At 43.9% G+C, this 18975-nt stretch overlaps 1 protein-coding gene across 1 annotated transcript in view; it reads left to right on the top strand.

The window, feature by feature from the left end:
• Positions 1-18975, top strand: part of LOC143983035 (multidrug and toxin extrusion protein 2-like) — a 289578-nt gene that overhangs the window by 173707 nt on the left and 96896 nt on the right. Inside the window, exon 13 of the mRNA XM_077482262.1 lies at positions 13659-13728. Within this exon, the coding sequence (XP_077338388.1) occupies positions 13659-13728 (70 nt within the window). The remainder of the gene's footprint in view (positions 1-13658; positions 13729-18975) is intronic.

Below are 18975 nucleotides of genomic sequence, written 5' to 3'. Positions count from 1 at the left end.
GACAGGCACACTCTTTGATCCATTACAAACCTTCCATAAGCACTGAATGCACATTCAGAAAGCACCCTGGATGCAGGACAGGCCAGTAGCTTGACTGCATATTGAGCAAGTTCTGGCCAGTGGTTCATCCTCAAGACCCAGTAACCCAGTGGATGCTCTGTTGGAAAGGTCTCCAAGTCTGCTCTTGCCATTAGATGTTCCTGCACCATATAATGCCGATGCTGGCAATGGTTGCTTGAACCTATCAGACCTTGATGCCGAGGACAGAAAAATTGTTTAAAAGCATTGGTCAGCTAAATACCTTATCCACCGCTCGCAAACGAACGAAGCCTCAAACACTATTTTCAGCACCAGGAGATGGTAACCTCCCAGGGTCTGGAAAGGCGTTACACAAACTTTTCTTCAAGGCCTCCTGAAGATGTTTCATCCTCTGCTCCCTCTGCAAAGTCAGGATGAGTTCTGCAACTTTACCCATGTAACGTGGATCAAGAAGGGTTGCCAGTCAGTAATGATTCCTCTCCTTGATGCCACGAATCCTAGGGTTGTTTCGCAGGCTTTCCAGAATCAGGGAGGCCATGCAGTATAAGTTTGCAGAGGCATTAGATTCCTCTGGGTCACTAAGGATGACATTATCAGGAACTACCTCTTCCCAGCCACGTACAACTTCTTGGGTTCCTGGGGACTGAAAACCAACCCTCCCTTGAAGACTGCTGCATGTTATCCTCTACATCTATGTTGACGCAGTCCACCTCCTCCTCTTCTTCCTGTGTGTTTGGCGGCCCCACAGGAATGCTATCTGCATAAAGGGAGCCTTGAAAGGAAAGGAAGTCCTCCTCTTCCTCCGGCTGTTCTGCCTCAAGTGCCCTGTCCATAATTCCACGAAGCGTCTGCTCCAGCAGGAAAACTGGCATGGCGAAAAGAAGCCAAGCTCCCCTGCCTGCACTAAACCTAACCTGCCTAATTTAACTCAATCTCTCTCTCTCTTTCTAGGCCAACACTACTGTTGGAAGCAGCCTTTTCTAGTGTGGGGCATGGACTTAGTCCCCCTGTGCCATGATTGGCCAAAGTGCCTTTGGCCAATTATGGCTCTTGCAGCAGAGCGCACTGTGATTGGCCAAAGCATGCAGGTCAGGTGCATGCTTTGGCCAATAATCAGATGTCAATGCACTGAAATCTCGCAGTGCATTATGGGGCATTCTGCCGCGCTCTAATTTCCCACGAATGCCCCATATGTTCAGTTAGTTTGTGAGCAAACGAACACCCGATGTTCGAGTCAAATGCAGGCTCATCCATAGTTTTTAGTTGGGTATGCTTGAGCGTATCTGGTGAACTGATTGGTTACTACTAGGACTCTCTCCTGCCCACTACAATCAGGCTCCAGACAGAGGAACTCAATGCACATAAATTCCTTTGGTCCCTGACTCTGGAGATGGCCTATTGGGAAATCCTGCTTCAGCAACGTTTTCCACTGAATGCATCATAGACAGATTAAACAGTATCCTACTATTTCAATCTACATGCAGGTCCATTAAAACCAATCTCTGGCCAACTTGAAAGTTCATTCTGGGCCTAAATGGCCATTCTCATTGTGTAGCGACCTTAGAACTACGTCTCTGTATTTTTCGTCAGGAACTGCCGCCACTGGTCATCTGGATGGTCCGATGGGCCTCTTTTGTAGACCACCCTTTGCCACAACTATAATCAGCTTCACTCCCTTTGAACTAAAAATGCATCCTTTGGGTCACCCACAAGGAAACATGTCTGCATGCTTGCTCTTAAGTGTGTTCCTTGTTAAACTATAGAGAGGGCCTTTCCACTGTTCTTCCTGTAAATCTTTCTTTGATAGCCTAGGCAGACCACTTTTAAACTGTGAGAATGCTGAGGCACAGTGATGAATCCAACAACTCCTACTGCTCCCTGATCCCAGTGCTCTACCTCTTGGCTTAGTGCATGCATTCCTTCAGAAGAAAGTTGCATCTGCACTTGTTTCATAGCTGTATTGTCACATGCAAAGAGCATCTGCATCTCTATTCCTGACCCCTGTAAGGTACCTTGAACGTGAACGCCGCCCTGTAAGGTAGTCTTTTAGTTTATCTACCACAACCCATTTCAGGGCCAAGAACTCCAACTTATGTGTAGGGTAGTTCTCATGAGAGCCAAATTCCTGCTACAAATGCTATGGATCGTAGCTGTCCTTCATGCTCTTGATAGAACACTCTGCCCAACCCATCCCTGCTGACATCTGCGTGTAATTTATATGGCTTTGATGGGTGGGCACATGCCAATACTAGTGTATTTGTTAGACACTCCTTCGGCTGCATCAATGCTAGTTTACACTGTTCATTGATCACAGATGGGGTTCTGAGGGGCCTTTTCTAATTATGACTGGCTAGAGCACATCAGCATCTCCCTCAGTATTCTTCAGCAGTTCGTTGAGAGGGGAAGCTATCTTAGCAAAGCCTTCAACAAATCTCAAACAAATATCAAACAAAACAGGAACAAAATCGCATTCCATGAAGTAACGGCTTCTGTCTTCTGGAGATCTGTGGCAGGTCCTTCTGCAGAAACAACATGTCCCAAGTAGGTAACAGAGGATTTGTAAAATTGACACATTTCTTTTCTCGTTCAATTGTTTTTATTTTAGGAACAAAAAATAACAGCATATACATAACATTTGATATGGTTATTAAAATTACATATTGAAGTACGGATGTTACAAGCGGGAGAAAAATAAAAGGAAAAAAAAAGAGAAAAGAAAACTTTCTAAATCAAAGTATATTCATAAATATCTAAATATAACTTTGTAATTAATAAAAAAATTGGACCGTATTTTTGGATAAATGTTTATATTAGATAAAGTAATATAAGGAAAAATTGGTTTTAGGAAGGAAGGATAGTTATCGTAAAAATAAAAGGAAATATGAAATGATAAGAGGGGATGAAGACATATGGGATGGGGAAACAACAGAACTCCGGATATGAGTATTATGAATACAAACTGAAGTTTTAATCCTTGAAAGAGTATTATTGATCACCATGGTGAAAGTACACGTTTATCAAAAGTATCTAACATATAATAATCAATCCTTGGCTTCCATGTGATGTCAAACTTTGACAGATAATTCTGATCAATAGCATCTATTTTAGCATGGATGAAAGATTGATTCATTCTAAGTTTGGTTTCTACAATATTCACGACAGGTGTTTTCCATGCCTTAGCTATGGTCTGTTTTGCGGCTATCAGCAATGTGAGAAGTAATTTAAATTGTTTCAAATTAATAGAGGCTGGTTTTAAGTTAAGAAGCACTAACATTGGGTCTGGTAGAATTGAGCAATTAAATAATTTAAAAATTATTGCAAAGACCTTTTTACAAAATTTTTGTACAATTGGGCAGTGCCACCAAATGTGCATAAATGTACCTTGTTCCTGACAGCCGCGAAAACAGAGGCCATCATTGTCTGGTGTGAATTTGGCTATTCTTGCAGGAACCAAATACCACTGGGTGAGGACTTTATATGATGTCTCTACCGCCAATATATTTGTAGAGGAAGACTTGATATTAGACCGTATGTGAGACCAAGTTTTAGAGTCAATTGTGCAATCTACATCTCTTTCCCACTTAGCAACATATGTAGGTACAATAGTATTAGATTTGGAAATCAATTGAGCATAGATAGATGAAATACGACCTTTAGCATGTGGTTCTTTGAGATAAAATTTAATAAAATTGAGAACTGGTGTAGGGGTTTTCACACGAGTTGAGCTGGGGAGTATAAAAAGATATCTGAATATTTCAGATTGTGGAAGTTTATATAACGTGCATATTTCAGGGAAAGGTCTTATTGAGGAGGTTGAAGTTAAATTACATAGGCAAGTAATACCTGCCTTGAACCAAACTTTAAATGTTTTAGGAAATGTCTAAGCTGGGTAAAAGGCCAGATTTTTGTGAAAGGAAAGTAGCGGGCTATGTGAAGATTGTAAACAATTGACACATTTCTAAGGACAATTTGAGCCCTTCATTGTGTAATCTCTGCAATACTTAATCAAGCCATTCCTCGTGTTCTCCGAGAGTTCGTCCGATTACTATGATGTCATCTAGGTACACGAGGACCTCAATCAAGTTCATGTCTCCCATTGTACATTCCATGACGTGCTGAAAGGTAGCCAGAGCTCTTGACAATCCTTGAGGATTTCTATTGAGCCTGTCGTCTGGGTGCATATGAATTTGGTAGTAGTTGCTCTTCAGATCCAACACACTTAACTACTTAGCTCCGGATAAGCACTAAAGCAAACCCTCATTTCCTGGGTGTGTATTGGTCAGTTATTGTTCTTCCATTGAGTTTTTGGTAGTCAATGCACAAAGAGATCCAGTCTTCTTCCTTACTACAACTATGGGGGAGGTGTAAGGACTTTGTTATTGCCTGATGACCCCTGTCTGCTTTAGCTCTTCCAGTTGCTCTCGTAGGTCTTCCAAGTCAGCCAGCGGGATACATTGAGCTTTCTTACGGAAAGGTTTATCTTCGCACAGCCCACATCATAGTCATTCCTTGAAAACATCTTTCTCCATTCCATCTGTTTCCACTTAGATGATAGTGGTGACTCTTGGGGATACAATTTCACCACTAGACATCTCCCAGACCACAGCCCCGCGCCCACCAGCCTGAATGTTCAAACTTGGCCAGTAAGTGGGGCAAGTCCAAGTCTTTCAATACGTTCATGTCCAGGATGATAGGTACTGCTGAACTTACTGGGCTGCAGGTAGAGTTGGGCCCCCCGGTTTAGTTTGTGCCAGAACTCACAACCGAACCCCATTAAAGTCTATTGGACCCGAATGTGAAAAATCAAAACTCCCTATTTTTGAAGGCTTATATGCAAGTTATTGGCCAAAAAAAAGGATATGGGGGCCTGGGTACTGCTCTGAGGGACATGTATCAATGCAAAACTATTTTTTTTTATATTCTTTTTTTTACAGGAGCGATTTTAGTGATGCTTAAAGTGAAACAATAAAAATGAAAAATTCCTTTAAATATAGTGCCTGAGGGGGCCCCCTTAGTCTGCCTGTAACGTGATGCATCTGTACCGTGTTTAGAACCTGCTGCAACAAAACTGACATTTATAAAGAAAAACAATTGCATTCAAATTGGAACTAGGTTCCTCTCGACTTCACCCTCCACCTGCATTGCCACTGCGGGCGATTGCATCCTAATACATTTTAGGATTCCAGTGAAAGTGTTAGGCCACTATTTTAAAGTTCAATTTTTCTAATACAACTGCTCTTAACTTTGAAAAGCCTACTCTCCATTTTCAGGTAAATTTACAGTTTCATTGGGTATTACTGTAGAGCTACCCCACTGGAGCAACTGGTTTTGTTCCAAGTGCTTTTCCTGGATTAGTGCAGTAGCAGCCAGACACACTGCAACAGTCACTTCTCTGGCTTAGTGATCTGTCTAGGGGTATCTTCTGGTACTTTATTGTTAAAATAAATTTGGATAGGGGTAGATGGAAACCGTGGGATACTCCAGTAGCACTATATAATGAAAAGCTTTTTAGCAGTCTTTCTAGTAGTAGCCAGAGAGTTGAACAGTACTAAGACTCTATGGGAAATGTCCTGATATAGACAGGCACTGACACCAGTGTTCAAAGATAGCAGCAGCAGTCAGTATTATCCAGCATACAGATCTATACTCATAATGTCCTTGGAGCTGTCTGCCACCCAGCATCCACAGGTCTTTACTCCACAGGTAGATCCTGAGTAAGAGAGACAAAAGATCCTTCTCCAGGCCAGGACTTTAGTACTGTGATTTGAACAGTCCCACAAATTCTCAGGAGAGTAGGCCCTCAGCTCCAGCATAACTGGGACCTTGATGAACATAACTTTAGCTGGGCTGCCTGGCAGGGCAGCAGCCCTTCAGGCTTGGGCATTCTCCTCCTGGACAAGAAGCTGGCAGCCCCAGGCTTCAGATTATGTATGCTCACCAGCCACCATTTGAGCAACCTTCCCCAGGGATTGGCTGAAACAACATAAATGTTCAGCTGTTGATTTGCTTCTTCCAGTCCACTACTTTCCAAAACTATTGTAACAACGTGTTAAATTGCTTTACCTTTATTTATCGACAGGTTCATATGTTTACTCTTTCCAATTTGTGGATGTAGTACAATGCCTAATAGAGCCGGTTCACACAGCGGGCGATGCGAGGCGACACGCCTCGCCTCGCTCTCGCAAGTCGCCCCCGTTCTGTACAATGGAACCGTTCTGAGAGGAGCGACTCGAGTCGCTCCGACTCAGAAAAAAGGTTCCTGTACTACTTTTGGGCGACCTCGGGGCGACTTGCATTGACTTCTATACAGAAGTCATCTGCAAGTTGCCGCTGAGGTCGCGGCAGGTCGCGGCGAGGCAAGTCGGAGTCGCCTCGCCTCGCCTGCAGTGTAAACCGGCCCTAAAACAACAGACAAGTAGTATAGTAATAAAAACAAGATTTATTATATATTGGTTTAAGTGCTGCATGGTCCCATAAGTGTCAAACAAATACAAGCATAAATACAACCATAAAAAATAAACAATGTGGATGATATAAAACATGTGACGTTCATAAATTAGTACATACCCTTGTGTTTCTTTATGCTTTCAAATTGTGATAATGGATTGTGCAGTCTTTAACTGTGCCAGGTGCTGTCTCTTTAAAGGAAGTCCCCTCAGGAGAACACTGTGGGGAGCATAATTTGTACTTCATTTTAAGAGACAGCATCTGGCACAGTTAAAGACTGCAATATCAATTGTCATAATTTGAATGCATGAATAAACACAAGGATATGTCACGTGTTTTACAGTGCCTTGAAAAAGTATTCATACCCCTTTAAAGTTTCCATATTTTGTCATGTTACAACCAAAAAATAAATAAATGTGTTTTATTGGTATTTAATGTGATAGACCAACACTAAATGGCGCATAATTGTGAATTTGAAGGAAAATTATAAATGGTTTGCAACATTTTTTACAAATAAATATGTGAAAAGTGTGGTGTGCATTTGTATTCAGTCCCCCTGAGTCAATACTTGGTAGAACCACCCATCACTGAAATTTTAGCTGCATGTCTTTTTGGGTATGTCACTTCCAGCTTTGCACGTCTAGAGTGAAAATTTTTGTCCATTTTTCTTTGCAAAATAGCTCAAGCTCTGTCAGATCGGATGGATAGTGTCTGTGAATAGCAATTTTCAAGTCTTGCCACAGATTCTCAATTGGATTTACTGTAGGTCTGGACTTTGACTGGGCCATTCTAATACATGAATATGCATTGATCTAAACCACTCCATTGTAGCTCTGGTTGCATGTTTTTACATTCAAAATTTTTTTATTATTATCAAATACAACATAAAACAAAATATCACATACAGTCGATGCAAAGAGGCGAGTTACATAGTGCCAAGACTAAACATAAAATGTGATGCCACTAGTAGGCATGCTATTGGTGTATTCCATGGCATATTTGAAAAGCCACCCAAGGTATGTTGAAAATGGCAAGACCGAGGCTCCCCAGGTGTTACCCTGTGGTACCCGTGCTCCGCGATTCCTGGATGCAATTGCTCTGGGAAGCTCCCCTGACACCCCTAAGGTGATCAAACTGTGCTGGGACAGCCCCCCGAGATCCCTGGAGAGTGGTCCATTCCGATGGGAGGCTTAAAGCACCATGTGCGTTAAATTAGAAAGTGCACTCAGCACAAGTGTCCTCAGGGGAAGGTATTAGCCCCTGAATCTGGGGGCTCTTGCACTGCTCTGAAAAATGGTACGTATTATATGGCCACACTATACCTACGTGAGGTGGACCCTAAAAATAAAAAATAAAAATAGAAGAGTATGAGGAGAGGGAGGAGAGGAGAGGGAAAAGGAGGAGGAGCCATTCGACAGGTATTAGGTTGGAGATAAAGTGTTGACGCTTACTGGTTACGTTTGTATTCCAGGGATGAGGGAGATACCCACGTGATTGGCCCAGGTTTCCCAAGAGAACTCGATTTGTGCTTTGGTATCTAGCAGAACACTGGTCAATTTCTCTTGGGACATCATCCAAGCAATTTTGCGCTTGGCAGCTGTGAAGGATATCCCGGGTTGTTTCCAGGCCTTGGCAATTGTCAACTTAGCTCCCAGGAGAATGAAGTGGATTAATTTGCGGTTCCATTTAGAAGCCCCTGAGATATTAGCATTCAGTAGGGCCACTGCAGGGGTTCTGGGTGGTTGTAGCCCTGTCACTTTATGGATTAGGGTAAACATCCTTTTCCAGAATGATCTGATTTTGGGGCATTCCCACCATATGTGGGCCATGGAGCCATTCAGTGCACATCCCCTGAAGCACTGGGGGTTAACAGTTGGAAACATGTGGGCCAATTTAGAGGGTGTGAGATACCATCTGGTCATCACTTTGAAGTTTGATTCTATTAGGGAAATATTCTTTATTCCTTTATAGGCTCTAGAAAAGGATGTCTGCCATTGCTCAAGATCCCAATGATTTGGAGATCATTTTCCCATGTGGTCATGTAAGGGGTTTTGCCTGCTTGCTGGGCAAGAGATTGGTAGATGACAGAGATTCCACCCCTCTGATCTTTGGCTTGTCCTGACCATATCTCATATGGAGTAAATCTAGGAGGGATGGGTTTCCCTTTCCATATTTTGTGGAGATAGTGTTGTATTTGGAGAAACCTGAAGTGTTCCCCACTCGGGATTTCTAATTGTTGTTCACAAAATTTTACAGTTACTGGGTCTGCTGCTGTAAAGAAATGACCGATCCAATACAACCCCTTATCCAACCACCATTTGCGGTCACGCAAAAGTTTGCTGAAATTACGACCGTCAAGAACGCGGTGACATACAACACTATGATGAGCCGAGAAAATGAAGTTCAATGCTTCCGAGCATGCATCGAATTATTTCCAAGCATGCATAGGAATTTTGAATGTCGTAATAGCCACAGACGATCGTATTTTTGGATAGGAACTTTTCCCGACCGAAAAATTGAGAGCATGCTCTCAATCCTTTGCTGGCTGGAATTCAGCCAGCAAAAGACCAATGGAGCACACACACAGTCGCATTTTCTAACAAAAACTCTCATCAATCTTTTGCGGGCCGAAATTCCGATTGTGTGTACGCAGCATAACAGGTTTTCTTCTAAGATTGCCCTGTTTTTGGCTCAATCAATCTTCCTATCAAGTCTGACCAAGTTCCGTGTCTCTGCTGAAAAAAAACATCACCACAACATGATGCTTCCACCATAATTTTTCATGGTGGGGATGGTATGTTCAGGGCAATGTGCAATGTAAATTTTTTGGCACACACTGCGTTTTGCTTTTAGGCCAAAAAGTTCAATTTTGGTCTCATCTGACCAGAGCACCTTCCACATGTTTGCTATGTCCCTCACATTGGTTCTTGCAAACTGCACACAAGACTCCTTATGACTTTCTTTCAACAATGGCTTTCTTCTTGACACTCTTCCATAAAGGTCATATTTGTGGAGGGCACAACTAATAGTTGTCCTGTGGACAGATTCTCCCACTTTGAGCTTTTGATCTCTGCAGCTCCTCCACAGTTACCATGGGCCTCTTGGCAGCTTCTCTGATTAATTCTCTCTTTGCCCAGCCTGTCAGTTTAGGTGGACGGCCATGTCTTAGTAGGTTTGCAGTTGTGACATATTCTATTTTCTGATGATGGATTGAACAGTGCTCCATGAGATGTTCAAAGCTTGGGATATTTTTTTTATAACCTAACCCTGCTTTAAACTTCTCCACAACTTTATCCCTGACCTGTCTGTTGTGTTCCTTTGCATTCATGATGCTGTTTGTTCGCTAAGGTTCTCTATCAAACCTCTGAGGGCTTCACAGAACAACTGCATTGCTGAGTTTAAACTATGCAGAAGTGGACTTTATTTATTAATTAGGTAACTTCCGAAGGCAATTAGATCCACTAGATTTTAGTTGGAGGTATCAGAGTAAAGGGGGCTGAATACAAATACACACCAAACTTTTTCAGATATTTATTTTTAACAAATTTGGAAAACCATTTATAATTTTCCTTCAACTTCACAATTATGTGCCACTTTGTGTTGGTCTATCAGATTAAATCCAAATAAAATACATTTACGTTTTTTGGTTGTAACATGACAAAATGTGGAAAATTTCAAGAAGTATGAATACTTTTTCAAGGCACTGTATATTAGAGCTGCACGATTCTGGCTAAAATGAGAATCACGATTTTTTTTGCTTAGAAGATAGATCATGATTTTCTCACGATTCTCACGGCGTAACATCATCTTTCACATTAAAACAAAAATTTTTTGCTAACTTTACTGTTTTTTTTTGTTGTTTTTTTTTTATTATTGAAGTGTATTTTTTCCCAAACAATTGCATTTGAAAGACTGCTGGGCAAACACAGTGTGACATAAAATATTGCAGCAATTGCCATTTTATTCCCTAGGGTCTCTGCTAAATTATATATATATATATATATATATATATATATATATATATATATATATATATATATATATATATATATATATTTATTTATTAATGTTTGGGGGTTCCAAGTAATTTCCTAGCAAAAAATATTGATATTGATTTTAACTTAAGAAAGAAGTGTCAGAAAAAGATTTAGACTTTAAGTGGTTAAACTTCCTGCGTTTACACATGTTTGAAAGCTTGGCAGACTGCCCAGATTATTTGTTTACACAAGAAGTTCTATGCCTTTGATCTAAGAAGTTAGTTACAATGTTTCATGCAAGTTCTAAACTTGACAGATTGCCAGGGATGCTTTATTTTGACAGCTGAGTGAGCAGATAATCTCTCCACTTGTTTATATGAAAGAATTGCCTATTCTCAGTGGGAGAGATCGTCAGAGGAGAGAATCGAGATTGCGGTTTTATAACGATTAATCGCGCAGCTCTACTGTATATCATCCAAATTGTTTATTGTTTATTTACCTTTTTTATGGTTGTATTTATGTTACTATTTGTATGACACTGATGCGACCAGGCAGCGGCTAAACCAATATATAGTTAAATCATTACTGTTATTGCACATTGGTAGAGGTGTAGATTATCAACATTATTTTCCTAACTGCAGGAATACACTATTAATAAAAAAGATTTACTTAGCTATGATTAAAGATGGAGTACAGGTGATAAAACAGAATAAATTCAGCTTCACATCAATTTCAGGGGAGATCTACAATTTCTTTTAATATCAGAAATTCCAGCAAAATAACAATCTTACAAGTTATAGGCACATTCACCAGTATGTCCGAGATGCAAATCCTAAAACCTTATATCTGTGCAACCACACACCACCAATGAATGAAACCTGTACTACTTCAACAGGCGTGGCTCATAATTTTAAATGATGGCTATATACCACTACTAGCACCCAAATAGACACTAACTTCAATTGTTAACAAGATGGCATTTATGCAACAGAAGGTGTTTTTTTCATTATTAAATATAACTACGTGTGTTTGAAATCGGATCATTCTTTTTGAAACACTCTGTACAGTATATGTTAAAAGGGGTTCCCATAAACTGGTTTTAGCCAATTCTAACAAATGAATGACTTTAATGAGTATGAGACACTAAATGTGACCATCTGTAGTAAGGTCAGAAAGATCAATATATGCAGGAAAGAAATAATGAATGTGACCATCTGTGGCATCTAGTATACATATATATATATTGTGGCAGTAGGAAAGGCTAGGTTATTGATGGATGCTACGTGTCACATCCCAATGCGTTCATTTATAGGAAATTAAGGTGGAATCTGGTCCAGGGTTTCCGGGCCAGTGCGGCAGGGTTGGTTTCTGAACCGGATTTTGTGTTCCACTGGTGACCACCAGCAGGTGGTATAAATAAAGTTGCAAGTGGACATTGCTCTGTAAGAGACAGAAAAAGGTTTGCAAAATGTTTGTGTTTGGTTTGTGACTGGAAGAAGCCCTTAACCTGTGAGGAACCTGCAATGTTTGGTTAGTGTCTGGATGGCAAGGATTGACTTTTTGTTTTGTTTTGCTTTCTATGCAACCCATTAAATAAAACCTGGCTACAAGTCAGATTTATAAGAAAAGACCTGCCATTTGGAGTGCCTTTTATTTTTTTATTTTATTTTTGTATTATTAAAATAGCAAACATGATATACTTACTTGCTCTGTGCAATGGTTTTGGGGGAGAGTGCCCCCATGGAAAGCAAACTCGCTTTTGAGCTGCGCTGTCTGCATCTACTAACACAGACTTCGCAAATCAGACACATCCTCCCACTCCCCCATGACAACATTTGATTGACAGCAGACAGTGGCAGCTGGTGCTCAAAATATTTTGGGGGGCCGTAAACAAACTGAAATATACTGAACCCCCCATTAATGTGCCCATTAAATGCAGCCTCTGTGCCCATATATTGCATCCACGTGTGCCCATCATATGCATCCACGTGTGCCTGTCAAATGCAGCCACTTGCGCCCATCATATGCAGCCACTGTGCCCACAACCCCCCCACTCATGGCTCTGTGCCCACCCAACCCCCCCGCACGCGTCTCTGGTGGTAGCACCCCCGCGCATGTCTCTGGCAGCAACACCCCCACGCGCAGCTCTGGCAGCACCCAATCTCCACCCCCAGCACACGCGACTCTGGCAGCACCGAATCATCCCCCCCACGAGTGGGGCTCTGGCAGCACTGAACCCCCCCCACACAGCTCTGGCAGAGGAGACTTACCGCAGCAGCTCCTCCAGCATGTCTTCTCCGCTCCTCTTCCTAAGGGCTAGGTGTCCAAAAGAGTGGCCTGGCGCTTTGACCAATCAGGAAACTAGACTGTCGCCCTGCCTCTTGATTGGCAGGGGGGAAAATTAGTGTGAAGATAGTGAAAATTAATTTGCTGTCGTCACACAATTGGGTGGGATCAGCCGCACTCTCTGGTTCCCGAGCCCACCCTATTTTGAAGCTTATTAGAGCCTGTGACTCTAATCAGATGCTTCAAAAAGTACCACCCCCTCCCACCCCTGCCATAGGAATCCATGAGTCCGGAGTCCTGAAAGGAGCCAGGCTCATGGAGGGGGGGGGGCGCCCTGCCAGTGTGCCCACAGCGCACGGGCCATCACTGAAAGCAGCGGGAGCCAATGCTTTCCATTGCTATCAATCTGCCCACTGACGGAGACAGTGACGAGAGCCACTGCTCTCATGCATGCACGATGCTGGATCAGATTGGGCTCAGGTATAAGGGGACCTGGGGGTATCCTACAGCAGAGAAGATTTTTTTTACCTTAATGCATGCTTGAGGCTTTAGAACCACTTTAAACTACCATAGTTCTTTATAAATCAATAATGAATACATACCTGAAGAGGCAGTCAAACGCACAGCCAGTGTAGCTCAGAGCAGACCAGAGCAATCACACATTCCTACACTGATTACAGAGGAGTTTAAATAACTAAATTTATCTAACTAACCTAGCAACCTATTTTGGAGGGTGCTACATAGAAAGGAAAGAACAATAATTTATCTACAAGGGTCCAGTAATAAGTACAGTAAGTGAAATGGCTACTTGATTTACTTGTCCTATCCTACATTAAACAGGAAAAAAGGTTATATTAAACTGTCTTGATAATTATATGTGATTTTATTTATTTATTTTGTTAAATGCAGGGATATTATTACTTTGGTTTCAAAACTTGTGCTCGTATTTGCTCCAGTTCACCTGAGTGATGGCATAAATGTAAGTATTTCATTATTTAAGTTATATATAAATTAAGGGAATATTCATAAAAACTTTTAAAGCAGAGATTGGGTGGAAAAGGTTTTGTTTTTGTTTAATAACCTGTGCAAAAATCATTTGTTAATTTATAGGTTGCTATACAAGTTTTACAGTGCATTCATGAAGGTTTCCATAGTGGAAGATAAAAGTATACATAATCAATTCCTGAGCCGGTGGTGGGACTTTTCAAGCAGTATTAAACCCAAAAGCAAATATGTATTATATTACAGATTACCAATTCTTAGATGTGATGCCTGTTTTTACTTTCTTTTTTAGACTTTCTTCCTTCTATTTTCCTCTGGTAATCCAGCCAACAAGTCTGTTGTTTTTCAGGAGCTCTAACTCTCCAGCAGAATGTATCAGTTTACATGGAAGACACAAACCATTTAAAACTGGCAGGGGTGCTTAAAATGATCAGCTCTTATGTAGTCATGTACAACCCCACTATCCCAAAAGAAAGACATGCTTGCTGTAACTGGTTATAAAGTGCTACCTGGAGTTTGGCATCAATTAGTTTGTGTATTTACATCTGTGAATACATTTAGCATTCACCCCCCCCCCCCCCCCCGACTGACAATGCTGCTGTCTGCTATGTTTCCTGTGATCCTTCATTTAGAGTATTGTCTCACTAATACAATAGGTGTTTCACCAGGGGAAAAGAGAGGGGAAAAAAGCCTGAAAAAAGAAAACTAATGTTGCCACCACATCTAATGACTGGTAAGTAGGGATGAGCTTGGTGTTCGAGTCGAACATATGTTCGACTCGAACATCGGCTGTTCGCACGTTCGGTGAATACCGAACGTCATGGGCCAATCGCGCCAAATTCATGTGGCATTCATGGCCCACAATGCACTGCGCCATCGCAGTGCATTGCTAGCTCATGATTGCCAAGCATGCACTGGGACCCCACTTGCTTGGCCAATCACAGCACCGGCAGCGAAGAGAGCAATAATTGGCCACAGTCAAGATGCCTGTGGCCAATTATAGCTCAGGGGGGTTTAGTACATGCCCCACACTATACAAGGCCGCCAGCGCGGCGGCCTTGTGTAGTGTGTTCCGGCATGCAGGGAAAGAGCTAGATAGGCAGGGACAGTGTGTTCTTTTCTCATGCATCTGCAGGAGTTAGTGGGTGTTGTGTGCCTCCAGCGCAGTATACACCTGTATCTACCCTTTATTGCTGGTGTTCTCTCATACAGGCATCTGCAGGAGTTAGTGGGTGTTGTGTGCCTACAGCACAGTATACACCTGTATCTACCTTTTATTTCTGGTGTTCTCCCAAACAGGCATCTGCAGTAGTTAGTGGGTGCTGTGTGCCTCCAGCACAGTATACACCTGTATCTACCAGTTATTGCTGGTGTTCTATCATACAGGCATCTGCAGGAGTTAGTGGGTGCTGTGTGCCTCTAGCACAGCACAGTATACACCTGTATCTACCCTTTATTGCTGGTGTTCTATCATACAGGCATCTGCAGGAGTTAGTGGGTGTTGTGTGCTTACAGCACAGCACAGTATACACCTGTATTTACCCTTTATTGCTGGTGTTCTATCATACAGGCATCTGCAGGTTTTCCCATCTCCCTGCAGGTTATTACTATGTCTGGAAGGCCAACAAGGAGAGGCAGACAGTCACAAGCCAATAAAAGAGGGCAAGCAGGCTCTTTGTCTAGAGAAAACAGTGCTGGTCGTGGACGCGGTGCATCGTCATCAATACGCTTGTCCTTATTTACGGCAGCTGATGTGTTGAGCCACATCATGCCGAAGACTTGGTAGAGTGGATGACCAAGCCCTCTTCATCCTCCTCATCCTCTCTCACCCAGGCTCAGGGTACTAGCAAAGCAGCTGCCAACGTGTCCTCCCTCGTCTCAATGTCATCATCAGTCACTCCTTCCCTAGGCCCACCATGTCCTCCTGAGGAGTCCCCCGAACTGTTTGAGCACAGTGTTGGGTACATGATCCAGGAGGATGTCCAGCGTTTTGAAGGCTCTGATGATAATACCCAGCTAGAGGAAGGCAGTAGCGTGAGGGGATGCTCAAGAAGGACAGCAATCTGGCAGTCATGTTCCACCAGCTGCAGCATACTGCCAGGTTTGCTCCAGTGATGAAGAGGGAGAGGATGATGAGGTCACTGACTCCACGTGGGTGCCTGATAGGAGAGAGGAGGAGGCACATCTCCAACGAGGCAGGATGCCCTCCGGGGGCCAGCTTAGGGGCAGCACACCGACTAAATCACACCACAGAGCTCTGCCTGTGTAGGGCGTTGCCTCTGCACATTATTCCAAAAGTTCTTTGGTGTGGACCTTTTTTGAGACGAGTGCATCAGATCGCACCGCTACTATTTGCAACATATTCTCAAGTGTATCTCACGTGGCCAAAACATCAGCGGCTTGGGCACCACATGCTTGACCAGACATATGTTGACCTGCCATGCAGCTCATTGGCAAGCATACCTTAAAGACCCACACCAAAGAACAAAGCGGACCTCTCCTTGCTCCTCATCAGCTGGGATCTCCAACCCCACTAGACCTTGAGTCCTCTCTGAAACCTGCACTAAGAGGAATGTGTAGAATTAGGTGTGTCACAGCCAAGTACTTGCGGGAACTCTGCTAGCAGTACACCCATGTCTGATTGTAGCAGGCAAATTTCCCAGCCCCAGCTGCTGGGCCGTCAAAAGAAGTTCACTCCCAGCCATCCACATGCCCAGCGGTTGAATGCTAGCTTGGCTAAATTGCTAGCACTTCAACTGCTGCCTTTTCAGTTGGTAGACTCGGCCCCCTTCCGTGATTTTGTGCAATGTGCGATTCCTCAGAGGCAGGTCCCCAAATGCCACTTTTGCTCACGGAAGGCGATTCTGGCTCTCTACCGGCATGTGGAAGGCAATGTCCTTGCCTTGCTGGACAGGGCGGTCAGTGGTAAGGTGCATATTGCTGCTGACTCATGGTCCAGCAGGCATGGACAGGGACGTTGCCTATCTTTCACGGCCCATTGGGTCACTCTTCTGGCAGCTGGGAAGGATGCAGCACAAGGTGCAGTAGTGTTGGAGGTTGTTCCCCCACCATGCCTCCAAAATGCTACTACTGGTTGTGAAACACCTCTCTCCTCCACCCCTCTTCTTCTTCCTCCATGGCCTCTTCCAGTGCTCTGTCCTTGGAACCAGTGGTGCTCCGTAGGCGTTCAAGGGGCTATGCAAGTACACAGGCAAAACGATGCCATGCCATGCTTGCGCTGGTTTGTTTGGGGGACAGGAGCCACACTGGGGCAGATATTTTGTCAGCTCTGCAGGGGAAGGGCGAGAGGTGGTTGATGCCACGCCAGCTTAAGCCAGCAATGGTGGTTTGCGACAATGGCAGCAACCTCCTCTCCGGCCCTCCGACAGGGACAACTGACCCATGTGCCCTGTGTGGCTCACATCCTTAACCTGGTGGTGCAGCGGTTCTTGGGCAGGTACCCGGGCTTACAGGATGTCCTGAGGCAGGCCAGGAAAGTCTGTGTGCACCGATCATTTAATGCCACAGCTCGGCCGGTTGAGCTCCAAAAGGAGTTGAACCTGGCCAAGAACCACCTTATATGTGACATGCCCACCAGGTGGAACTGAACGTTGGCCATGCTGCAGCGGCTACACACGCAGCAGAGGGCCATCAATGAGTACCTGTGTGACTATGGCACCAGGACAGGGTCAGGGGAGCTCATTTTTCACCACACCAGGGATGATCAGGGATGCATGCACTGTCCTGTCACCATTTAAGGAGGACACGAGGATGGTGAGCAGTGACAGTGCATGCATCAGTGACACTGTACCTCTTGTCCACCTCTTGGAGCATACGCTGCATGGAATAATGGACAGGGCACTTGAGGCAGAACAGAGGCAGGAAGAGGAGGACTTCCTTGCCTCTCAAGGTCCCCTTTATCCAGACAGTGTTCCTGCTGTCCCACCCATCACACAGGAAGAGGAGGAGGAGGAGGCTTGTGTCAGCATGGAGGTGGAGCCTGGCACTCAGCATCAGCAGCAGCAGCAGTTTTATAGGGATGATTTACAGTCCCAAGAAACACGTGCACTTGTACGTGGCTGGGAGGAGGTAGCTGCGGATCATGTTGTCCTTAGTGACCCAGAGGACTCCGGACCAAATGCCTCAGCTAACCTATACTGCAGGCCTCCCCGATCCTGCAAAGCCTGCGGAAGGATCCTTGTATTCTTCGGATCAAGGAGAGGGACCATTACTGGCTGGCCACTCTCTTTGATCCACGGTACAAGAGTAAGGTTGCTGACCTTATCTTGCCGTCGCAGAGGGAGCAGAGGATGAGACATCTCCGGGAGGCCTTGCAGAAAGGTATGTGCCAGGCATTCCCAGAGACTGGGAGGTTACAAACTCCTGGTCCTGGACAACGTGTTGCTGAGGCTTCGGTCAGTCACAGAAGGAGCGGTGGAGAATGTGGCCGTCTGACCGATGCGTTCAGACAATTTTTTAGTCCGCAGCCCCAAGGTATGATTAGTTTCAGCAACCATTGCCAGCGGCTGATTTACATGATGCAGGAATACCTAGGGGCAAGGTCAGACTTGGACACCTTTTCCACCGAAAATCCTCTGGCTTACTGGGTCTTGAGAATGGATCACTGGCCAGAGCTTGCACAGTATGCAATTGAGCTACTGGCCTGTACTGTATCCAGCCTTCTTTCCGAACGCATCTTCGGTGCTGCTGGTGGCTTTATAACCGATCACAGGGTCCGCCTGTCCACCGACTCGGTTGATCGACTGACCTTCATAAAGATGAATCAGTCTTGGATCACCACCAGCTACCAAGCACCTGAAGCTGATGTAACCAAACAATTTTTTTTGGAAATGTCCCATCCCTTCAAGACTGCCTATGCTGATGCTGAGTGACCGTCCTGTTATGTTGCCTGACTATCCTCTTCCTCCTCAATGATCCCGTTGATATCTTGGAAGAGCATTTTTGGTTCTGGGTGATGCCACCAGCCCAATTTTTCAGTCCATGTTTAACAGGGGCATGTAATTACAATTTTTGATGCAATGCTTTGCAGCAGGGCTCATTCCTGCACTCCAAATAGAGTATATGGTAGAGGTTTCAGTGTCGTGGCACCAGCACCAGTGCCACCAGCTCAAATTGTTCAACCCCTGTTTAACAGGGGTGTGTAATTAAAATTTTTGATGCAATGCTTTGCAGAAGGGCTCATTCCTGCACTCCAACTAGAGTA

This window comes from Lithobates pipiens, unplaced genomic scaffold, assembly GCF_037356315.1.
Source record: "Lithobates pipiens isolate NorthernLeopardFrog02 unplaced genomic scaffold, aLitPip1_a1.2 Scaffold_16, whole genome shotgun sequence".
Lineage (NCBI taxonomy): Eukaryota > Metazoa > Chordata > Amphibia > Anura > Ranidae > Lithobates > Lithobates pipiens.
This window is presented reverse-complemented; position numbering and strand designations above follow the sequence as displayed.